The sequence below is a fragment of the Pipra filicauda genome, unplaced genomic scaffold, assembly GCF_003945595.2.
Source record: "Pipra filicauda isolate LSUMZ 115617 unplaced genomic scaffold, ASM394559v2 scaffold307_size998922_pilon, whole genome shotgun sequence".
In the NCBI taxonomy this organism is placed as follows: domain Eukaryota; kingdom Metazoa; phylum Chordata; class Aves; order Passeriformes; family Pipridae; genus Pipra; species Pipra filicauda.
This window is the reverse complement of record NW_024104429.1, coordinates 648,469-672,762: the sequence shown is the minus strand read 5'-3', so window position 1 is coordinate 672,762 and position 24,294 is coordinate 648,469. Positions and strand designations below refer to the sequence as shown.

At 53.6% G+C, this 24,294-nt stretch overlaps 1 protein-coding gene across 5 annotated transcripts in view; it reads left to right on the top strand.

The window, feature by feature from the left end:
• The window catches only part of EXTL3 (exostosin like glycosyltransferase 3), a 134,165-nt gene extending 110,923 nt beyond the window's left edge, over nucleotides 1–23,242 (top strand). For all 5 annotated transcript variants that reach the window (XM_027733464.2, XM_027733465.2, XM_039383369.1 and 2 more), the window contains 4 exons: nucleotides 14,796–14,923; nucleotides 17,701–17,845; nucleotides 18,291–18,419; nucleotides 19,881–23,242. In XM_027733464.2, coding sequence (XP_027589265.1) covers nucleotides 14,796–14,923; nucleotides 17,701–17,845; nucleotides 18,291–18,419; nucleotides 19,881–20,090 — 612 coding nt within the window. In that variant the 3' untranslated portion in view covers nucleotides 20,091–23,242. The remainder of the gene's footprint in view (nucleotides 1–14,795; nucleotides 14,924–17,700; nucleotides 17,846–18,290; nucleotides 18,420–19,880) is intronic.
• Nucleotides 23,243–24,294: the final 1,052 nt, after the last annotated feature.

Sequence of the window (24,294 nt, the reverse complement as noted above, 5' to 3'; positions counted from 1 at the left end):
GCAAAGCAGGAGTCATTAAGGAGAAGGTCTGGCTCAATTTTGGGATGGAGGCTTCCAGCCTCCCCTTCCAGCCTCGCTGTGCTCAGGATTTCTAACCAGCAGTGACAGGAGGAACCTCACCCGTTCCTCTGCAATTCCTCCACAGCATTTTCATCCACGTGAGTAAAAGCAAAGGGAAACAAATGAAACAGAAACACTGAGGCAGCCACGGATCCAGTCCCCAAAGGTGGAATTCAGATGCACCCAGGAAGATTCAGATCCTGCTGTGCTTTGCCTGTTTCTGCTCTGCTTTTAATCCTAAGAGCCTAAAAAAATGAGTTGAGCTTGAACAGCCAGAGTTACCTGAAGGGAGTTTGTTTTTAATATGTTTAAGTGAGTCCAGTGGAGGCCACTAAGTTGATCACAGGGCTGGAATATCTCTGAGAGAGCTGGAGGTGTTCAACCCCTTCCAGTGCCTAGAGGGGCTCCAGGAGAGCTGGAGAGGAACTTGGGACGAGGGGTGGAGGGACAGGATACAGGGAGTGGCTTCCCACTGCCAGAGGGCAGGATTAGATGGGATACTGGGAGGGAATTCTTTACTGTGAGGGTGGTGAGGGGCTGGACTGGAATTCCCAGAGAAGTTGTGGCTGTCTCATTCCTGGAAGTGTCCAAGACCAGCTTGGATTGGTGTTGGATCAACCTGGGCTAGTGGAAGGTGTCCCTGCCCATGGCAGGGCTGTGGAATGAGATGACCTTTAAGGTCCCTTCCAACCCAAACCATTTTGTGATTTGGGGCTAAACCTTATTTATCCCAAACCAGTATTTTCACAACCTCTGCTCACGTTCTAAGTGACAGCCTGAACTTCCAGCTCCTCTCTCTCCCAGGTGAGTGCAGGTCCCTCTCTCGTGGCTGGAGTTTCCTTTCTCCTTCCTCAGGATGAGGTGGAGTGTGTTGTGCTGGAGCCATTCCTGAGGTGGTGTGTGTGTGCTGCAGCATTCCTGAGGATTTTGGCCGGGTTCAGTGCCAGCAGCAGCTCCTGTGGCTGTGGCAGTGACTAATCCTTCCCTCCAGCTTTGTCCCAGAATAAGGGGCTGGCTTTGATCTCTGCAGCCAGTCCAGTGGTGTGATGTCCTTTCCTGCCGACCTGGTGGCCGGCTCAGGGAGCTCATTCAGTTCAGCTGCTTGTTTGAAGAGGAATAATCTTTGGAAAATGTCTAATCCGGAAGCGTTGCTGGGTCAGCAGAGCTGTTTGGATGCCACGGGATCCCTTGAAATGCCATTTATTCATCGGGAGCAGGCTGAGGAGGGAATGCTGTCCTGACTTTCCCTGCTGTTGGGCCAGTGGCTGAGCTGGCTCTGCAGGGCCGGTGCCTGAGATTTTCACGTCCTGCCCAGCACAAACACTCCAAGGTGCTTTGGTATCTCCATTTTCAGGAGCACAACAGGATCCCCAGGTGGTGGTTCTGGATAAGAGAAGGGCAGAACCTGGTCAGTCTGTGACCTAGAGCTTTTCTGCTTGTCCTTCAACAAGGAGCAGGATCTCTAAGCTTGGTTTTCTGATAAGAGCAGCAGCAGTCACAAGGAGCTCGAGATAAACTGGAGTGGTGGGTGTGATCCAGGGTGAAATCCTCACCCTGGCCATGAGTTAAAAAAGGGAATAAAACCCTCTGTGCTGACCACAGCACCATTCCAATGCATCCCTTTCCCTCCTGGGAGCTTTGCATAAATACCAGCTCAGGGTCTGGCTCAACCAGGTAATTCAGCATCTCCCAAACCCTCCCTTGGTGACCTGTGCTTTTCTGGACCAGCTCACCTGCAGCAGCTCTTTGGTGAGTCACAGCTTTACACTGGGAATTCCCACTTCTCCCTGTGGGGAATTCACAGCCCTTGTGTACCAAATCAGGGGGAACCCAAACCAAACTTTCAGGTCCAGGGTTGCACGTGGGAGTGGGGAAGCTCCAGCTTTGCTTCCAGAAGGAGCAGTTCAGCAAATCAACCGAGGAGATCCCCTTGTTCCTTAGCACTGAGTCACTTCACACAAGAGATCCATGGGTTGAGCGGGTCCCACCCGCTGCACCAGCGTTCCCAGGAGCGCATCCCAGGTTTAGGAGTTCCATTTCTCCATGGGAGCAGTTTTACAAGGCAGGAGGTGTCACACAGAAGTGCCTGGTGCTGCTGTCGGGTTCGCAGCACCACCTGCTGCCGGCGGAGCCGGAGCTGCCCGTGACTTCCCACATCCCTGCCAGTTTTGCCATCTCAAGATGTATTTTTCCTGCTGTGCAGCAGGAGAGGAAGGAACAAATCCTCTGCTTAGTTTACCTGAAATCCTAAAATCCAGATGCTTGTCACTGCAGGGCCTAAGCAGAGGTGCAGCCGTGCGTGAACGTGGGATGATAATGTAACAAGCAGTGCCGGCTCCTCGGGGATTTGCACTGGGAATATTAACTCCAGCACCCTCACAATCCTCCCTGCTATTGCCTAAACCCAGCCCTTAATTCTCTCCTGTGCCATATGCTGGTTTCTAATGGCTTTTCCACAGACAAAACGTTGCTGCAGCCTCAGCTCTCGGAATTCCCTCGGCTCAGGATGCGGCAAATGGGGTTGGTGACCAGAAGGAAGGAGTATTTGGGGCACTGGGAAGGAAAACAAGGCAGGGAAGCATCCTGGCACACTGCTGTGGACATCACTGGGTGGGGTTTGTCACACATGAGAGCTTGGAGGTGTCACAGGGACCATTCCCCCGTGTTGAAGCACAAAAAACCCCCCCATCACCACAAAATCTGTCAGGGCATCTCAAACACTCTCAAGCAGCAGCAAAACACCAGTTTGTCCAGGGCTGGATTCTTTCTACTTTTAGGGTCTGTATCCTGGCCTGTTTAAATAACAACAGAGTTGTAATGTCCCCAAATTATTCCACAAGCATGGGGGGAGCTGAGAGTGTGGATGCATTTCCTCTCTTTTTTTCCTTTGGTTTTTTACCTTCCTTTTGTTCTCTGTGACTTTGTTATTGCAGCTCTTCCTTGGTTCTTATGGAATCACGTGCTGACATCCCTTTCACTGCAAAGCTACATCCTTCTCCTGATAAAATCCCAGAGCCTGGGTATCCATGTTTCCTTTCTTCCCGTGCTTTTATGTGTCCTGGTGGGGTGGTTTTGCTGTGTAAAACCACTTGGTTGTGCATTCTGGGCAGGCTGCCTCATTTTTGGAGGCAGCCTTGTCTCGCAGAGGAGCCATAACTTGGTGCTGTGCCACAAGGAAGGGATGGTTCCCCTGGCACAGGCGGGAAGGAGTGAGCTGGAGTCACCAGAACTTGGCTTTGTGAGATATTTGGGATGAAAAAAGTCTGTGATTGCTGGAACAGGAGGGACCCGTGGCATTGGGACATCAAAGAGGGGCATGAGAAGGTTGTGAAGAGGAAGGTACCTCTTGGATATGAGGCTGGAGAAGGAGGTGAGAAGCCAGAGGGAGGTTTTAATCACTGTTTGTCACGTGTTTGATGTAGCTCACAGATGCCTGTGGGTCGATCAGCAAAGACATTGCAGCTCTCAGGTAGAAGGGGGTGACTTACTCCCAGGTTTTCCAGAGGGCTGGGAACAGTATCAGTTGCTGTTCATACTAAAAATGTTCATTCTTTACCTCAAGATTATCCTCAAAACTTTCCCTACCTGTCCACCACTAAGCACCTCATTTTTACCTCAGAATACTCGTTCTCTACCACGGGGATTAGATCAGATGGTTCCCCCCAAAATTTCCCGACCTGCCCACCACCAATTGCCTCATTCACCTCAGAATGTTCATTCTCTCCCCTAGGAATTACCTCACATTCTACCCACAGAATTTTCCCTGTCCACCTCCCTCATTTTTACTTCAAAATACTCATTCTCTACCATGGGGATTACGTGAGGTGGTTCCCCCCAAAATTTCCCAACCTGCCCTCCACTGATTACCTCGAGATGTTCCTTCTCTCTGCTACAGATCACCCCAAGTTTACTCCCAAAATTTTCCCTGCGTGACCACTACTGATATAACATCATCTTCACCTCAAAATATTCATTCTCTACCCTTGAGTTCACTCTCAAAACTCCCCCTACCTGTCCCCCACTTCATTTTTAGGTTGTATTGGTCACCCCCTGGACAGTCCCTTACCCCTTTTTCCCAGAGGACCTTCCTGGATCTGGTGAGGAAGCAGATGCTGCTCTCCCTTATCCAACTGATGGATGCTTTTCCTTCCATTTTCGTGGAATCAAACTGTGCTTAGTGATAAAGCCTGACCTGGTCACTAAAGCACCCACTTGCACATCTCCTTATTAGCTCCCCGAAATGCTGTTTTCTCTTATTCCCAGATTTATGAGCAGCAGGAAGATGGGCAATCTGTTGAAGCTGCCTCTAAGGCTTCCCAGATAACACTTCCAGATCCAAATAGTTCAGCAAAGCCTTCAAGTTTCTGAATGCTTATCTGGATTGAACTCTGAGGGGGTTCCAGGTTCCTGTAGGGAAGGGAAATGGGTTTTGTTCTTGACGCTGAACTCTGAAAGCATTTTGGGTGGAGAGATTCAGTTTCCAACCTGGATGTGGAAGGGCTAATCATGGCTTTGATCTCTGAGCTGCCAAAGCCTGGCTGCTGAAAGCCTGGCTTATCTCTGCAGCAGGGGACAGCCCCATGTTTTACTGGGACAAAAAAAGAGCTGAGGGGGAGCAAGAAAAGCCTCAGAACAGCTCTGAGTTGGATAATTCTTTCCAATAAGGCTCGTTTTCCTCTGGCTCTGAGTGCAGGTGACAAAGCAATTTCGTTTCAAAACACTGCTATTAATTAGGTTGATTTTATCAGAAATTTATAGCAGGAATTGTTTTTAATTATCCCTCATTTATGTGAAGTGTGTAATTTCTAACACATGCTGCTCCTCAGTTCCCAGCCCATCCTGTGGGTTGTGGGAGGTGGGTCTGGTGGTCTGGATTCATCCCAGCCACGTGTTTGGCAGGAATGTATTCCCTGCCTCTTGGTGAAAGCATTTTTTTCCTGCTGGATTTTGTTTAACCAAGTATTAAAAGCCTTGGGATAAGCCAGGCTTTGAAGAACATGACATGGGGATGGTTGTCCTCTGCTCCTCTGGGTGGGAGATGATGGGGTGATGTGAGACAGGGATCAGGGCAAGCAGGATTCAGCCAAGGGATCCAGCAATTAGGATCCAGAAACTGAAGCCCAGGAGCAAAGGGAATTCCTCAGAAATCCATCTGGGACTTGTGTCCTGGTTTTTGTCATGATCTGGCTCAGCCACATCGAAGGAGAAGGAGCTGTGCTCTGCTGGAACAACAGGGACAACAGGGATAAAATTCCAATTAGAGGATCATGATATGGATTTCTTAGTTCTTTTATTCCAACATTACATAAGTAGCTCTCATCTCTAGGTAGTGGGTTTGAGGACAGACAGAAAGCTGTTTTCATTTCATCCAGGACTTTCCCAGTGAGATCTCTGCCTTCTCATCTAGGAGGTCCCCGAAAAGCTTCCAGTCTGGAATAAACCTGGAAGCCAAGAGTGAGTCTGTGTGCCTGAGAGCTTTATGGCTGCTGCTTCCAGCCACATAAACATTAATAAATCCTCTGTCCTCTTCCCATCAAAAAAATGACCCACCTGCAAACTTGATGGCTCTGCCTGTATCCAGGTTTATATTCCAGCTTTTTTAGTAGCTGCTCAGTGAGTTAACAGTCTGCCTCCAATTCCTGCCTCCCTTGGCTGGGATATAATGTTCATTTGGATGCCCTCAGCCCCCAGGTATTAATGCCTGAACTGAAGCTCTTGTGGGGTGGGTCAGAACAGCTTTGAAATGCTGCCCTACTCCATTGGGTGTGATGTGTTTGTGACACATTCCAAACCCTGGGATGCACCAATCTTAACAAATTCACAGAGAATGGCACCTGCTCTGCCAGGTGCTTTATTTTCCTGCTGCAGTGGAAATCCCTCCCATCTGACAGATCCCGAGGAGGAACCTGCTGGAGAGGTAATTGCGCAACAATCCAGAGGATTTGCACCACCAAAGCCTCTGTTAATTAAAGCAGCTGGGCTGGAGGCCAAGGAGCAAAGTGTGGAAAGATAAGCTCAGCCTCACTCAGTGAGCAGCAGCAAGGTATTCCCAATAATCCCCCGGGACCGCAGCCCTTGGCTTTCCAGCATTTTCTTCTTCTCTGTCTCTGTGCTGCACATTTCCCTGTCTCTGGGATGGATGTTCCTGTGTTTCCACGTTTCCTCCCCGTCCATGCTGGGATTGCACAGCAGCTGATGGCTTGGCCAGGGGAGGAGACCTCAGGGGTGCTCCTGACCTGCCTTCCTGGCTTTTCCATCTCCCTGTCTGGCAGATGGGATGTGACAGCCCTTCTCAGATCCGTCCCTGAGCTCCCAGGCCATTTGCTGCCAGCCCTGTCAGCACGGCCCAGGGACTGGCAACGTGCCTTTCCCAGGGAAATCAGAACTGCAGGAATTGGCTGCTGGAGTCTGAGGAGTGACAGGCTGAGGGAGGTCTGGGCTTTAACACTGCAGGAGTTTGGGGGGTTTGCTTGTTTGTTTAAAGGAGGTCGGGGAGCTGCAGTCTGTGAGTGGTTCTTCAGGCTCTCCTGTGGCTTTTCCAAGGATAACAAGGTACCGAGGTTGAACCTGGCCTGACACATCTTCTGACACATCTCTGAGTGCTCCACTGATCCTGCAGGCGGGGAAGCTGAATATTTTTGCCAAAATAAGGCCAGGGTCTCCCAGGCAGTTCCTTGTGCAGCTCTGCCCTGCCTGGTGCAGTGCCAGCTTCCCTGTGATTCCCAAAACAGACCTAGGAGACAGGAGCAGTGGTCACTTTAATCTGATGGGCTCCTCAGGCTCTGTGTGTCTCCAGGATGCTGCAGGATCTGAACCAAAGTCCTGCTGAATCCCAGGGGTCTGAGCTGGGTTCCGAAGGGTGGGATCTGTTCCCAGGCTCGCTGGCAGTGCTCACATCCATTCCTGAGCCGTCTGGGAAGTTTTTGTTACCCCCAAGTGGTTTGAATCCCTCATCCCTGAGCTGCAGGCAGTAACACTCCACCTTTTGAGTGGAGTTAAAAGCTGCTGCCTTGCCCTCCTCCTGTCTCTTCGTGTTCTCACCAGCGAGGGCTGGTCACAGATGGCATCTCTGTGACTTACCGGGTACAACAAAGTGGTTTTCGTGCAGACAGGGCAGGGCAGGTGTCCCCATTTCATCAGAACACGCTGCTGGATCCTGGCTGGAGAGAGCTCAGGCACCTGGATTGGGTGGAGACAGGGAGCTGGAGAAGGGATGCTGTGGAGACAGTGGGAAAAAGCTTCCCCTTGGGTTCAGTTTATAATCCATCAGGGATGGAAATGGGGGGGCTGATAAAGGCCTGGTATTTTTTCCTGTATTAAGTGATACAAAGCTGGGCTTCTCCAGCCTGGAGCTCCTGGGTCTCATCCTTATCCACCCCACACTCCTGTGTCACAGCTCCATTGGCGCTGCTCTGTCAGGTGTTGGGTGAAACTTGTCAGGATTTGTGACTTTGAATCTGAAAGGGGAACATTCCCGTTGTGTGGGAGCGACCTTTGAAAATCCTGGAATGGGATTTTTCCATCCAGAGGTCTTGGAGCTCTTAGGAGGCACTTGCCAATGGAACAGCTGCCCGGGGAGATTAGGGAAGGGAAGAAGATTTGCCAGGTGAGAGGAGGTTTGTGATGTTCATCCAGCAGCAGCTTGAAAGAGCATTGATAAGGAACCGTGGCACGTGTTGGAACATCACACTTGGCACGTGCTGACACTGCTGGGGCACCTCCAATCCTGGGGGCACTTCTGGGCCCCTCATGGCAAGAGAGACATGGAAGGGCTGGAGCATGTCCAGGGAAGGGAATGGAGCTGGGGAAGGGGCTGGGGCAGCAGGAGCAGCTGAGGGAGCTGGGGGGGCTCAGCCTGGAGAAAAGAGGGATCAGGAGGGACCTTCTGGCTCTGCAACTCCCTGACAGGAGGGGGGAGCCGAGGGAAGCTGGGCTCTGCTCCCAGGGAACATGGGGCAGGATGAGAGGGAATGGCCTCAAGTTGCACCAGGCAAGGTTTAGATTGGATACTGGGAACAATTCCTTCATGGAAAGGGCTGTCAGGCATTGGAATGAACTTCCCAGGGCAGTGGTGGAGTCCCCATCCCTGGAGGGATTTAAAATCCCTATGGATGTGGCAGCTGGTGACATGGGTCAGTGGTGGCCTTGGCAGTGCTGGGAATGGTTGGACTTGATCTTAGAGGGCTTTTCCAACCTAAACAATTCTACAGTTCCATGACCACACCTTTGGATATTCCCTATTTCACTGCAAAAATACCCCACCGAGCCCAAAATTGGAGTTATCAGGATCAAACCCCTGAGCAGGAGCTCTTTCCTCTTCCGGTGACTTTCCCTGGTTTCACAGCAAAGCAGGACTGTGATCCCAGATGTGCCAGTGGAAGCTGGATCCCTCTCCAGCTTTCCTGTCCCTCCATGCTCTGCAGCTTTTCCCTGTGAGCCTTCATGGAAAGCACAGAGCGGAGTTTTGGGAAGCTGAGGAGGGGGTGGGCTGCAGCAGTGGGAGATGAAGTATTTAAACCTGACAGTGTGTTATCCCAGGGACGTTCTTTGGAGCCAAATAATTACAGTTAATTGTAAAATAAATCCAATCGGACAACAACTCAACGTGCAGCTTTAATTGCACAGCCCCCAACAGCAGCACCCAGAGAGAGTGAAAATAAGGGAGTATCTGGATGCCTTTTAATGCTAAAATAGGAATTCTTCTCCTTTAGTTACTCTAGAAAGATGCAACAGCTGCTCCTGTCTGAAAATGAATAAATAATCAGCTTTATTTGTATCACAAGCTGTTTGCTCCTCTCGGAGATGAGCGACCCACTGATCACAGTTGAGGACTTTAAAGGGGGACCAAGTGTTTCCACATTTTACATTCATGGACACAGTGTCAGTTTAAAAATAAGCTTTTCCACTGGTATCTTCCTGTGTGGTTTTGTTCTCAGCGGGGGATAATTTATGCCGGGTTTTATGTTGCATTATTTAATTACACGTATTTTAAAAATGCATCTGTTTTGCCAATTTATATTCAGCCTGCGCTGCCTTTGGAGCTAAATACCCTTCCAGTGAAACACTTTCCATACCTCTGGAGATGAGTCTTAAAATAGTCTATAAATCCTTTTAATTCTGATTTTGAAAACGCTTGAAGTTGGAGGTGGAAAAGCGCGGGAGTCTGGAGGTTCAGGGTGTAAAGGAGCTGTTTCAAGGTGAAGAGGAGCAGGAGAATAATTAATACCTGAGAAAAGGGATAAAGGTAACTTCCCAATCCGTCTTTACAAGCAAAGATTAAAGGAAAAACCAGAAGGTGAAGAATTGCCGGGGGAACCACTAAAATCCAGGGAGCCACTAAAATCCAGGGACGTCTCAACAGGCAGTGGGTGACTGAAGGCACATCCCACTAAAAGTGTCTGGTTTGGGGTGGGAGTTCAGATAAATGACTCTTTTTGGTGCAAGTGCCATCAAATCAAGCAAGAGAGCACATTCCAGGGGATACAAAAGGGATGGGTGAGGGCTGATGTGGAAGAGGGTTGGGAATGAGCATGGGTGTCTCCTTTCTCCTGCCTGCTCTGCCCCTTTCCTGGATGCAGCAGGTGCTGCTGCAGCACCATCCGCACCAGGCATGTCCTGGGACTCATCCAGGCTGGCTGGAGTGGAACTGGGAAAGGCTGGGAATGGCTGGTGGGGAGAGACCAGTCAGGAGAGGAACACAGTCCCTTAGGGCTGCGCCTCGGAGGCAGGAGGATCCGAACACCCTGCATCCAAACAGCCTGGATCTCTCTCCAGGATGGCTTTGGACATGGGGACAGGGTTCTTTTAGGAGCTGTGGTCACATCCACGCCCATTTATCCATATCTTCTGGATCTGGGTGTGTAAACCCCGGGATAATGTCAGGATTGTCTTTGTCTTAACAAACACCTCGAGGAGCTGCTCTGTGCATCCGATTTTCCCTGTGCATCCCGAGTTTCTCAAACATTAATTATCACAAACACAGTCAAAAGAACATCCATTTTTTTTTTTGACATAATGCTCAGCACTGGCAGCATTTCTGGAAGGAGCTTTGACACCCTGTTTACACACGTGTCAAAACTGCAGGGCTGCCATTCCCCCTGGATCTGCAGCTCATCCGGAGCTGTCAGGAACACTCCGGAGTCCCACGTTGTGCTGGACTCATTTCCTCGAGTTTTTGGGTCTGAACTGGGAGTGAGAGTGTTGTTGTGAGGAGAAAAGGCATCATCCCAGGGGCTTGGTTATGGGGGAAACGCCGTGCTGGCATCCCATCTCCTGCCTGCCCACACAGCCTGGAAAAGTGCCGGGAAGAGCCTCGTGTTGTGTCGAGAGACGCCAGGTTTTTTTGTTTCTCAGGAGGTGAAGAATTGCTGGCTGAGCCAAAGGCTTGGATCTGTGCTTCTGGCTCTGGAAAGCAGGGTGCTGGCCAGTGGGAACTGGGTGGATTGCCATCCTCTGAGGGTTGTGTCGTGGTGGGAGTTGGGATTGGCGGGAGGGAACAGTTGTGCGTGGGCGGGGCGGGACACGGCGGAGCGATGCTGCTCTTTGAGGAGGCACTGGATGGTCTTCAATAAGCACCACCGTAGGTGTCCTTGGAAAGGGCAGTCAGGGAGATCTGAGGTCTGGGCTGAGGGCCATGGTGACCCTGCCAGGTTTTGTGGAGCATCTCAGCTCCCCCAGGAGCAGGCAGGGATAAAACGTGGAGAAAACGGAAGAAAAATTGTGGACTTGGTGAGACTTGTGTGATTTGCACCAATGCCACCTCACTGGGAAGGGGTGAGGGCTGCAGGGATTTTGGGTGGCATCTGTAGCCATGGCAACAGGTTCTTTGGCTCCTCCTTGGCAGCTCCTTGGCTTCTTGTCCTGGAGCCAGTGCAGTGCCTGCCTTGGGGTCGACCTCGTCTCCCTTCAGCTCCGACATGGGAAACAGGGGGAAGGTAACACAGAGGACAGAGAAATCAGGATCAAAGTCATCTTTGTGAGAAAATGAACTTCAGGTGTGTAGTTTCCATATGGGTCCTCTCCTAGTGCTAAAATCCCTGCTGTAGCTGGGATGTTTAGAGAATCATGGAATCATTTAGGGTGGAAAAGACCTCCAAGGTCATGGAGTCCACCCTGTGCCCAATCCCCACCTTGTCCCCCAGCCCAGAGTACTCAGTGCCACGTCTAGTCCCTTCTTGGACACCTCCAGGGATGGGGACTCCAAACTTCCCTGGGCAGTCCTTTCAATACCTGACCACCCCTTCCATGAAGAAATTCCTCCTGATACCCCCGGGACAGTGTGCTTTGTCCCTGTCTGACATCCCAAACTTGTCCAGACGGTCAGCGCAAACCCATTGACAGCTTCACTCCCAAAAAACATGGAGCTTCCAGGAGGATGGTGGTTGATGGGACCAGGCAGACTTGTTGTCTTCCTCATCCACATCCCTGGCAGAGAAGCAAGTGCCAGTCTGATCCAACAGCGTGGTTCCAGAGGGAGCAGGGAACGGAGTTGGCCGTGGTGATGAAGGATGTGATTGATCCTGCTTATGGATATTGAATCTGCACATGCTTCCCTCCTTCCAAGGAGTCTTGGAAATAATCCCAGCACTTGGACCTGATGTGTAGAGGGAAGGGACCCTGGTGTTTCTGAGTCTGTGGGTCTTAAGGGCTGATCTGGGCAACTTCCTTATCAAAAGGTGTCTGAATTTGTCCGAACTGGGAGCTGAAAATGAGTGTGGTGGATTCAGGGATACTTGGAACCTGTCGTTCCCTTTTCCTAGAGTTTGCCAGCTCCCAGAGTCCTCCAGCAGAGCCCTCCCTGACCCCTATTAAGCCTAGATTGGCTGATTTTAATTGATTCCTTTTCCACATTAGCAGCCACATGTGCACATGGGAGAGATGGAGAAGCCTTGGCTCCCCACGTGCTTTCCCCAGAAATAGAGGTGGATGGGAAGCAGCTCAGCTTGAAACAGGGATGGGATGAAGCTCATCAGCTCCCAGATGTGCCAATCTTACCTTCCTTGATGGGTGGGAGCAATGGTGGCACCTCTGGAGCCAAGTCCCAAGTTTTGGATGGTCGGAGTGGTCAGCCACCATCTGGGAGACGTGATATCCCTTTTCTTCATGGAAACTGAACTCCTGCCTGTTCCTCCTGGGAAGGAGCTTTGCCCCAGGTGAGGCTCTGGGCAGATCCCACCCCTGAGGTCAGTGCTGAGCTGAGTTTTGTTCCGGCCCAGTCCTTGGGACAGGGAACAGGACACATCCCTGGAGCAGCTCTGGAGCGTCACCCTGACTTCCTTCGCTTATTAACAAACTGTCTGAGCTGGTGCCAAGAAAAGGGATTGACAGGGCTGTAAATCCACATCCTCCCTGGAGGGCTGTGCTGGCAGGAGCTCCCTGCTTTCCCCTTCCAAGTGCAGATCCAGGTCAGCTCCTCAGAGTCGTTTGTCTCCGGCGTCTCCAGCCCCGTAATTCCCAGCTGGGCGGTCAGGGGGAGCGCGGGGTGTCCCCATCCCCCTCTGCTATTCCCCCCCAGCCCATCTGGCTTCAATTGGCACATCTTTGGGAATGATGGAGGCAGATCCTTCCCCTGAGAGCCTGTCATCTCCCCAAATTACCCTGCTCTCCTCAGGGCATCCTCCTGGCTTTTATTCCTCCCAAAAACCTGACAGGATCAATGAGGTTCCCGATTTCTTGCAGAGTTTGCTCTTTGCCCAGAAACCCAGTTCCCTTAAGCTGAGCCACCAAAACTTCTCCAAGGGCACAGACACTCTTCATGTTTTCACCCTCAAATTATAAGTAGCACTTAATTTAAAGCCTAAGTGTGAAGCCTCACTAGCAAGGAGATTGCTGGAAGATACTGATTTTCCTGCATTTTTTTTGTATTTATGTATAAAAACGCACTATAAAGTATCAGTTAAGGACATTACTGCTGGGCAGACTCGAGATTTATGCTCTGCTTTAGTTCTCTTGAAGGTTTTTTAAGATCCATTCGTCCAACGTGGCTGTGAGCGACAAAAACTGGGAGCAGATGGGCTTTGTGGAGTTGTGGGGCTTGAGTCAAAAAATCCCATGTGGTGGAACTGAATCACCTTGAGTTTGTCTCAAAAACCTGCAGACTGCTCAGGAGGTTCATGGTTTTGATCTCTGGGCCATTTAACTGATGGCAAAGTGTTTTAAAGGGAATTATTCCCAAGGAAAAGCCCAAAACAAGACAGGCAGAAGGACACAATCCGGGATGCCTTTGAGTCTGGAGGGGTCGGAGTTTGTGTGCGGGTCCTACCACTGGTGCTCTGCTCCATGTTTGGAGCCTTGAGGTTTGCTGTGAGGGAAGGTGGGATTTTTGGTAGGTGTGCTGGGGCCTCTGTTGTTGTCCTCTGGCTGATTTTGTGTCTTCCTCACTGTCTGAATCTCCCTGGAGAGGGAAACCCCCGACTCTGTTTTGCCGGAGCGCAGCATTTTCAGATCTGCTGAGGGAACATCTTTTGCTGGGTTTTCACAGAGCTCTTGGCTTGGGATTGTTCAGAAACAAGACTGTGGCAAAACCCATCCTTAAAATGATGGAAAAGTGGGAGAAACAGCCCTGGGTGAGGGATTGAGACCTCAGAGAGTGTTGGGAGCTGAAGGGGATGAGTCATGAGGAGCAGCATTAACGTTTGAGAGGGAACATCCCAGAGGAAAGGTGGATTCTCCCACTCTCAGTGTCTTCAAGGGGAGACAGGATCCCTTCCTGGCCTCCCCCAGTGACAGCTCAGCTCCCTGTGACCTGGAGCACACAGCAGGTTTGTGTAGGTGACTTATGGAATCCCAGGATGGTTTGGGTTGGAAGGGACCCTAAAGCTCATCCTCTTCCACTCCCTGCCGTGGGCAGGGACACTTCCCACTATCCCAGGTTGCTCCGAGCCCCGTCCAACCCGGCCTTGGACACTTCCAGGGACGGAAGGTCATTTCTCACCCGGCCTAATCAGCTCCTGAGTTGTGTTTGTGCCCATTTCATGCCCGAGAAATCCGGTGCTTTTGAGAGGCTCATTGAAATGTAAAAACTTTTTGGAGAGGGAGAAACGTTTCAAGCCCCTGAATTGAATTCTCTTCCCATTGCCCCTAACCTGTTTTTCCAAGGTTAGTTGCTTGTATTAAAGCGTAAAAGTTTCCCAAAAATTCACTTTTATCTTCCTCAAGAGTTCTGTTTTCTGGAACATGATACCCTCATTTCCAGAGCCCTGGGTGTGGTGTCGGGATCAGAACCCGGCCTGTAATCCCTGTAAGAGGGAGAGGAAGGGTGTGAAGCTGTGCCAGGGGAGGTTTGGGATGGATATCAGGAAAAAGTTCTTCCCCCCGAGGGTGGTCGGACCCTGAACAGGCTCCCCATGGAATGGTCACTTCCCAAGGCTGCCAGAGCTCAAGGAATGTTTGGACAACACTCTCAGGGACAGGGTGGGACTGTTGGGGTGTCTGTGCAGGGCCAGGGGTTGGACTGGATGATCCCTGGGGGTCCCTCCCAGTTCTGCATTCTAATTCTATTCTGTGATTCTAAGAGGAGGGAGAAATCCAGTAGGATTTGACAGCGGGATAAGGGGAATTCCTGGAGCTGATGGCAGAGTGAGCTGGTGCCTTTTGGTTGGAAAGAATTCCCCACCATGGGGGCTTTGAAGCGGCGCCGGAATGCGGCACCGCCACACTCGGAATGCACAACCCCAGCCCCCAGATCCCACCCCTGGGCACGGACACCCACCATAACTCCACGTTCCCCCTGCCAGGTTGTCCGTACGGAGAAGAACAGCCTGAACAACCGGTTCCTGCCCTGGGACGAGATCGAGACCGAGGCCATCCTGTCCATCGACGACGACGCCCACCTGCGCCACGACGAGATCATGTTCGGCTTCCGGTGAGACACCCTGGCACACACAGCCCTGGCACCCAAACTGGGGCTCTCCACATCCCGGGGAGGGCTTTCCACATTGCCAAAGGCAGGGCCAGAGTCAGGACCAGCACATCCCTTCCCATGGCTCTCCAGCTCCATTGCTGTGGAGGAACTCGCCTTCTGGGGCGGTTTAACCAGTGCAGGTTGTCCAGGGAACTCCAGTTCTCCCATTTAACCTCAACTCCTTGGCTTTGGCTGTGCTGAGAATGGGCCCTGAGCGGATTTCGGGGTCTGTGCCTCCCTAGGGTGGACGGGAACCAGAAAACAAATCCCAGAGGCTGTTGTGTTGCACTCCGTCCTTCACGGGCCGTAGGCAAGGCCAGGGCATTCCCGGCCACTCCAGGACGTGCTGCTCCTGTGCTGCCATCCCCTGCTCCATGGGACCCTGGGCTGGGATTTGGGCTATTTGGGCCTTTCATTCTGCAGAACATGGAAAAAGGAGATGTTCCCCAGCGAAGGCTGGTGCTGGTTGCTCTCATTCCCACTCCCCTTCTGCTCCAGCCTCTCCGTTTTCCCCTTGACTTTTCCCTGGCAAAAGGCTTTTCCTGAGCGGGGGGGCTGAGGGAGAAATGAGTTCCATGGGTTCCTGCTGTGGGAGGTTTGTGGCAGCTGCTCCTGCAGCTCCCACAGCCAAACCTCCCTGCCAAAAATGATGGGAGCAAGGATGGCACGAGGAGCGAGGACGGCACGAGGAGCAGCGGCCGCGATCCCGAATCCGGGAACACCCGACAGCTGCCCGGGGGTGGGAAACAGGGACCAGCTCTCACCAAAACACACTGGCTCGTGTCTGGGAGGAGGATTAAAGGGCACAAAGCACCTGGAAACCCACCAAGCTCCCTCAAAGGGATGAGGAACGAGGTGTCAGAGGGATGAAAGCACTGGAGGAGGCGTCAGGACTCCTGGCTTCCCTTCCCTGCCCCATTCCAGGCTCTTTGTCTCAACTGGGCTGGTTCCCCCCCCAATCCCCCCTTTGGAATCTGTTTTCCTTTGCCTGGAGAGCATCAAATGAAGATTGTAAGTGCTGTGTGTTATTCCCACTCATACCCCTGCTTACAGACACCTTGTTCCCACAAAGCCTCCCTGTTCCCACCCTCAGCCAAGGAGGAGCCGGAGTCTTGGCCGGAGTGACCCCACAACAAGTGTGTTTTGTCAAAGCTTTCCTTCAGGCTCTGGTTTTTGGGGCCAAAAGCCTCGTTTTTCCCGGTTTGAGGCTCGGGAAGGAGCTGGAGGCAGGAACCCTGAGCACACCCAGAACCATTCTCCGGAGAAATCCTGATTTTTGTGGCTGAGCCGGGAAAGAAAACGTGTCACGTTGGAAGGAGAGCGAGACGTGGGAGGAGTGAAAGGGAATAAGCGGTTTCGACTTCCAGCTTTTCAAAACAATCCCACTGGATTGACAGGAACAGCAGCAAACAAGGGCTGGGGGGGGAGGATGGAGCTGGGGAAGCTGCTGGTGATGTTAATTACTCAGGATTCATTTCCAGGTTATTTTGGAGTTTCATTAATTGGGGCAGAGGACTGAACAATGAAGGAAAACTCAGGGAATCTTGGTCTCCTCAGCAGCTCTCCCATGGCTCTCCAGGAACCTGGGTTGTGGGAGGAATTCACATCAACACAAGGGAAAAAACCCCCAAAAGGCCACTTTCTGCCCTGTTCTGTGCCTAGGGAAAGGGAAGAAACCCTTCTGTGTCCCACAGGGAGTTTGCTCTTGCAATCTGGAGTCACTGGGTTTGGAGGGAGATGGGATGGGATGATCCAAAGGCAGCCCTCACCCCTGCCTTGGAAGCTGGATTTATTTCCCAGATCAGGCCTTAGGCACTGACTTTTTCCTTATTTATTCCTGCCAGAGTTGCAGCTCCTGTGGGATTTCTCTCGAGGAGCTTCAGATGAGAGCAGAATGTTAAGCAATCCCACACTCCCACTCTCAGTCCTCGGGATTTAATTCCCTGTGGCTCCACCGTGAGTGTGTGTCGGAGTGAGGGACGTGCTTGTGGCCCCAGAGGATTTTCCTGTATGGCCAAAACTGGGGAGCTGCCAGGGGCTGGTCTGGGATGGGGAGCAGTTCCAGCTGGAGAAACCAGGCCCAGCATCTCAACAGCTTTCACAGAATCATGGAATCACAGAGCCCTGGAATGGTTTGGGTGGGAAGGGACCTTAAAGCTCATCTCAGTCCATCCCCTGCCATGGGCAGGGACACCTTCCATTATCCCAGGTTCCTCCAAGCCCTGTCCAACCTGGCCTTGGAGCTTTCCTAAAGGGAAGGTGATTTCTCCTAAAAACTGATTTCCTAAAAATTGGTTTCCTAAACATGGAATTTTTGCTCAAGGGAGATGGATTGACGTTATCTCGGCCCCACAGAGCAGGAACCTGAGCTGTGGGAGATGGAAAGCTGCAGGGATTTGGGGAGGAGGCCAGGAGACACTGGGCTTCTACCTTGGCTGCTCCCTACTTAAGTTTTCCTTTAAACCTCCACAACAGCCCTCGTGAGACAGAAAACCCCTGATTTATGGATTGGGAACTCTTTCCCTGTGCACAAACAACTCAAAGCCCATTTTAACAACGTTTATCCCTTCTGGACATCCAGTGGATGAGCAGCTGCCCAACGTTTTGATGCATCAGCTCCTCCACCTCTTGCTTCCCTCAGGAACCTCTGCTGGCCTCAAGGGCAGAGTCCCAAGTCGTGCCCAGCCCTGGATGGGCTTCCCAGGGCGGTGCCTCACCCCCAACTCTTGTGTTTGCAGGGTCTGGAGGGAGGCCCGGGATCGGATCGTGGGCTTCCCGGGGCGCTACCACGCGTGGGACATCCCCCACCAGTCCTGGCTCTACAACTCCAACTATTCCTGCGAGCTCTCCATGGTGCTCACTGGTGCTGCCTTCTTCCACAAGGTGAGACCCCCCCGGCTGCAACCACCTCTTCCTCCTCACAGGAGCTTCTTGGGAGGGGTGGAGTTCTTTTAAGGATGAATTTTGGAGCTCTCTGCTCATCTTCCCTCACTTCCTTCAAACTGGTCCTGAGCCATCCCAGTGCTGACTCCCCAGCAACAGAGACAGCAAGGTCTGGGGGGGGGACAAAACCCCCATTCCTCGGTTTCTGAGGTTCCAGGATTCAGAGAGGGTGGTGGCTGGGGGGTCAATTTGCTGCTGCAGGATTAACTCCATTACTGGGAATCTCCCCACTGGTTTCCTTCAGTTTTGAGTCAAACACGTCCCAACATGTCCCATAACTTGATAATTATGGAGCCATGAGGTGGCACCAGCAGGGGTTGGGCACTTCCCGCTGGGACCACCCTGACCGAGGCTGTGCCTTTCCCTGTTTCCCTGTTTTCCATAGTACTATGCCTACCTGTATTCCTACGTGATGCCCCAGGCCATCCGGGACATGGTGGACGAGTACATCAACTGCGAGGACATCGCCATGAACTTCCTGGTCTCCCACCTCACCAGGAAACCTCCCATCAAGGTAAAAGCACTGGGAAGGGTCTGTCCTGGGCTCGGCGTTGCCGGAGGAGCTGTGGTGGGAAAGGGGAAATCCAGCTCCAGGCGTGGAAGCTCAGCCCATGGAATTGGCCAAATCCCGCCATGGTGAGCGGGGGGATTGAGGTTTGATGTTACCAGACCAAACCAGACCAAGTTCCTGGTCTAGTGGAAGGTTCCCTGCCTTGGATTTATGGCAAGGGGTTGGAACAAGATGATCTTTGATGTTTCCCTCCGACCCAAACCATTCCCTGATTCTCTGACTTGTGCTGCAGCTCAGCCTGGAGTTTTCCTGGCTCAGCAAAGAGCAGCTGATCCCAAACCCACAGATTTCCTTCTTTCCAGCACAAGTCCCGCTGATTCCTTGCTGATTTTGTGAGGCTTTCCAGAGGCATTCAGGCTCATCTGTGTTTGGCCCAAATGCTGCAGCCGAGCTGGAATTCCCCTGCCCTGGGATAGCAAATGAGTGTCACAGTTCTGAGCATGGATTTGGGATGCAGATCATCCTGCTCTTCATCCCTGCTGGCAAAGGGCTCCCCCAGCCCTGCCAGTGTCACTGCCTTGGGCTGGGTGTGGCTGTGTTTTCCTGCGTGGCGTTCCCAGCTGGAGCTGCTGGGAAGTGGAGGCTGTGGGGTTTGGTGCAGCTGAGAGGAGAATCCTGAACCTGTTTGGTTCAGGACAGACAAAGAGACCCTTTAGTCAGTGAGTGACCCCTCAGCACCTCCTGGAAACTGGAGCCCTTTCCAGAGATCTTACTCTGGGTGCCTAAAACAAGGGGTGCCCCAAATTGCTGATTCTTCTGTGGCAACTTTGGGCAACAGTGAGGGGGATTCTACCCCTCTGCCCCCTCAGGTGAGACCCCCCTGCAGAGCTGCCTCCAGCCCTGGGGAACAACAGCACAAGGACGTGGAGCTGCTGGAGCGAGTCCAGAGGAGGCCATGGAGATGCTCCAAGGGCTGGAGCCCCTCTGCTCTGGAGCCAGGCTGGGAGAGCTGGGGGGGTTCACCTGGAGAAGAGAAGGATCCAGGGAGACCTTGGAGCCCCTTCCAGAGCCTAAAGGGGCTCCAGGAGAGCTGGAGAGGGACTTGGGACAAGGGCTGGAGGGACAGGACACAGGGAATGGCTTCCCACTGGCAGAGGGCAGGGATAGAGGGGAGATTGGGAAGGAATTCTTTGCTGTGAGGGTGGGGAGGGTCTGGACTGGAATTCCCAGAGAAGCCGTGGCTGCCCCTGGATCCCTGGAAGTGTCCAAGGCCAGGTTAGACGGGGCTTGGAGCAACCTGGGATAGTGGAAGATGTCGGGGTTGGAACTGGATAATCTTTAAGGTCCCTTCCCACCCAAACCATTCCATGATTCCCCCATATCCAAGCGCCCCCTCCAATACCTCGGGCACGGTCGGGGCATTCTGGGCAGCGCGACACTGCCCACCTCTGTCCCTCCCTGCAGGTGACCTCCCGCTGGACGTTCCGCTGCCCCGGGTGCCCCCAGGCCCTTTCCCACGACGATTCCCACTTCCACGAGCGGCACAAGTGCATCAACTTCTTCGTGCGGGTGTACGGGTACATGCCCCTGCTCTACACCCAGTTCCGCGTCGACTCCGTGCTCTTCAAGACCCGCCTGCCCCACGACAAGACCAAGTGCTTCAAGTTCATCTAAAGGGGAGCAGCCGGAGGTTCTCCGGCTCCCACCTCCGGCGGGAAGGGCGGAGAGGGGCTGGTGGCTGGGGCTGGGAGCGCAAAACGCCCTTCGCTGCGGATTCCGGCCCCGCTTCCCGCCGGGAATGTGGGACGGCCTGGATTGGGACGGGCACGTCCCGCCCCTCCTTTCCCGCTCTCCCCGCAACGACTCGACCGAGTGACGGGGAACGGGATCCCTCGATGGGGAATGGGATCCCTCGGCTCCTGTGAGGACACTCCCTGGGATTGTACACTGAGGAATGGCCCGTTGGCCGCCGGCTCTGCCCCTTCCCTGGCCGAGGGCGGCCGTTCTTTTTAATTATAATTATTGTTATTTAAAATGAAAGTGTTTTAGATTTGCCTCGTGAGGCGCTTTTTTTGTTTTCTTTTCTTCCCCCCCTCATCCCCTTTTCCCCTCAGGACCCCTCGTCCCACTCGAGGGGGTCGTAGCAAGGCCAGGTTGGAGGTGTTTGAGTGCAGCAGCGAGGTCACCACTGTTGTCCCCATCCCTTCATCCCTTTCCAGCCCTTCCCACTCACCACATCCCGGCTCCTCTTTCCCTGTGGCTGCTCCTGAGGACTCCCAGGTGTTGGCTGGTGGTGAGCCCTGGGCTCTGCTCTGCTCAGCACCCTGAGCCCTTGGGAGGGCTGAGGTTGGCCTGGGTGACCCTTCCCAGCTCCAGGACCTGCCATTCCCATGCCACAGCCCTGGGATGTTCAGTTGCTGTGCTCTTGTTCTCCATGTCCTTTTCCACCCCGTCCTGCTAATCCTCTAAAGACAGGGAGCGTGTTTGGGGCTTGGGGAAGATCCCCCTGCAGCACAGGCTGGGCTGGCAGTGCCCTAGGCTGGTGGAGCCCTGATCCTGATCCGTGCTCAGCCCAGCCGGGATGTGCCGGAGCCGCGGCTGCACCGTGGCCACAATTCCCGCTCTGCCTCGTCCCTCATTCCCTGTCCCAGAGCGAACCCTGCCCATGCTGGGTTGGCCGTGGGCCTCAGCATAACTGCCTTAACCCCATCCCATCCTCACCCCCTGGCTTTGGGCTGCATCCCAGGGTTAATCCCAGCAGGAGCTTCCCGTCCTGTGAACCAGGAGGCGCCGCTGGGATCGCGTTCATGGAGTGGTTTTGGAGCTGGTTTCCTGCCCCCCCAGAGCAAAATGCTGTGACACCTGTGACCACCCGACCTCCGAGCTCAGCTCCCTACTCCATCCTGCACCCATCCCAGCCGGCAGGAGGGAAGGACGCAGCATTCCCCTCGTGTGATGTTCTCCCTCGGCGCATCCCAGAGGGCTACGAGCAGCCTGGAGAAGGTTTTTCTGGGTAGGGGGGAAGGTGACACTTGTGTGATTCACCTCCATGTCCCTGCTTTTCCTGGCTCAGGTTGCAGCTCGGGATCCCAGCACCCAGCAGGACATCACCCCCTGGCTGTGTCCCTGGTGTGTCCCGGAACGGGAGCAGGGATGGTCCGTCGCTCCGAAGGTGAGCCCTGTCCATGCTCCTCCTGCACCACGTGGTGGGGATTCTGTGCTCTCTCCAGACACCTCCCAACCAGTTTTTCCTGTCAGCCCTGTGGATGGGGGTCACCAATATTCCTCCCTGGGAAGGGGAGGGAAGGAGCAGCCTGTTCCCAGCAGAGCCCACAGCTCGTGCCTTCACCAGCACCGTCGAGCGCAGCGAAATCCAGATCAAGGAATCTTTTCCTTTCTATGGTTTTTCTTTTTCTTTCCATCCCCTTTTTGCTTTAACATCAGATGCTCCAAAGGGAGCACGGGAAGGTTCACAGTCTCCTTAAAATTTCCATGGGAGACTCCTGCGAGGCTCTGAAACACCTGGAAGGACTTTCTGTGCTCCTGCTCGGAGTGGGAATGTGGCACTTTGTCAGGAGCTGCTCCAGCCCCAGCATCCCGAGGGGCCTGAGCTTTAATTCCGCCCTCATTAGGAGGTGGTTCATTAGCTCAGGTCCAGCCCAGCCTTGGAGTCGGCTCTGCCTTCCCAGCCCTCCCGGCCAGGCGGGAGCACGGAATGGGAATGGTTGGGCGTGGATTGCACTTTATACAGACACAGACCCTGCTCAGCAACTGATTTCCCAAAATCTGAAGGGAAATGTTGTCCTTCCTGTGCTGCAGGAGCCTGGGGAAGGCGGACAGGCTGGGAAGTGTTGGTGTTCCATGAGCTCTGTCGGCACTGTCAGAGCCCCAGGATGGGAATTCCGCCTTCCTTCGGAGTGTTTCTGTTCAAAGCCAGTCGAGATCAGGGATCAGTGGAGCAAATCCAACTGTTCCTCCCCCCGGGCTCTTTGGCCTGTTGCCCCAGTGTTGTTTTGTTAAAAGGATCTCCCTGTGCACTGTGGCTGAGCAGGGTTGGGATGTGTGTGGATGGGATCACTGTGGATATCGGGGGATGGATCCCAACTTCCTGAGCCCCCCGAAGGGGAAGGATTTGGGGGTGAAGGGATGAAGTGGCTGCTCCGGGGGGGGACATCCCAGGGAGGGATGGAATTCTGTGAGGAAAAGAAATGCCAGCAAGAACATCTGCTGGTGCTGTCCCTCCCATCCTGCTGCTGTTTCCCTCTTTCCCAAGTAACCACCAAACCCCCTGGAGCACTGACTTGGGATTCACAGCTCCTGAGACATCCCAGGATCTGAGCTGTCCCTGGACTTTTCCTCCACCACCAGGGAGCAGAGGGGCTTTCCTGGAGCGGTTCCACCATCCCAAACATCCTCCCTTGCTACCCCCCATCGTTCTCCCGGCATTTCCAGGGGGTCCCAGGCTCACTGCAAAGCTCAGGTTTGGTTGTAGGATCCATCCCAGCTCCCGGAGCCACTCTGGCCCCGAGGAGACGGGAAGGGCTCTCGGCGGCCGCCCCTTTCCCGAGGGAAAGGCCTTTTTCCCCTTCCCAGAGTTTTCCTGCTGCTTCCCCCGGGCGTGGAGCGAGGCCTTTCCCGCTGTAAATAGGATCGTCTGTCCCACGGCCCTGCCCCCCCACCCCGTGCCGCGGTTGTTGCTGCAGCTCCGCGAGCGCCAGGATTTAAAAATCCAACGAAAACGGAGGGACGAGAAACACTCCTTCGACACGAGCACAAATGTTGAGGTTTTTGTAAAAGGATCCAATAAAATGGAGAGTTTAACTTGGGAGCGGCTCGGCGCCTCTTTGCTGGGGTCGGGACAGGGGAGGGACCAGGATTGGGGCGGCTCCGGGCCCCTGGAGCATCCCAAAAATAAGCACCTCCCAGGCTTGGAATTCCCAAGGGAGCAGGAGCAAAGGGCTGCTCCGGAATGGTGGAAACTCCTCATGGTGCTAAACCCCCTCTCGTCCCTCAGGGAGCTCGTGGCCGGGCCACGGGAGCCCCCGCAGGGGTTGGACCCCTCTGTAGCTTCCCGGGATATCCCATCCCAGTGCCACGGTGGCACAGGGCTCCTGGTGGCATCGGGGACACCCCCCAGGGGGCTGGAAACCCCTGGATTTCTGCATCACCAACTGTACCCACCGAAGGGCACCTGACCCTGAGCCCACTCCACTGGCGGGATACAGCCATGGAATCTCTGCCCTGCGGGGACAGGGGGATGTTGGGAGCCACCTCGGGAAGAGTTGTCTGGAGATTTCCAGGCTGGGATTGCAAACCTGCCCAGCCCTGCCCAGGGATCCTGAGAAATCCTTTAGGGGCCGTTCCTATGGCATGGCCGGCTCGGGGGATGCTCCCGCTCCCTCTCCTGTGCCAGAGGCTGAGGTGGAAAACACAAACAGATCCATGGGATTTGTAAACAGATTTCCAGCTTCAAATCTGCAGAGGGGACAAACAGAGGTGGCTGGGCCACAAGCCATGGGCTGGAAATCCCACAGGATTTCCTGCATGTGCCTGGGTTCCCTCTCTTTTCCTTCCTGCTGGTTTTTTCTTTGCCTTCCCTCCCAAGCAGCCTCTTCCTCCGTGGTCACTTGTTCCCTCTGTTCCTGCCCTTGCTGCTGCTCCCCTGGGAAATGTGCCCTTTCTTTTCCCTGCTTCCTTGGGGTAGGGATTTGTTCGTGCCCGGCTTTATTTCCAGGAGAGGTTTCAGGGAACCCCCACATTATTTTGGTCCCGGAAGGCAGGAGGTGGATGCTCAGTCCAGGACCTGCCTCCCAAATTCCTGAGGTCTCTACCCAGAATATTGCAGGGAAGCTGAAATGTCGCTGGCAGTGAAGGGCAC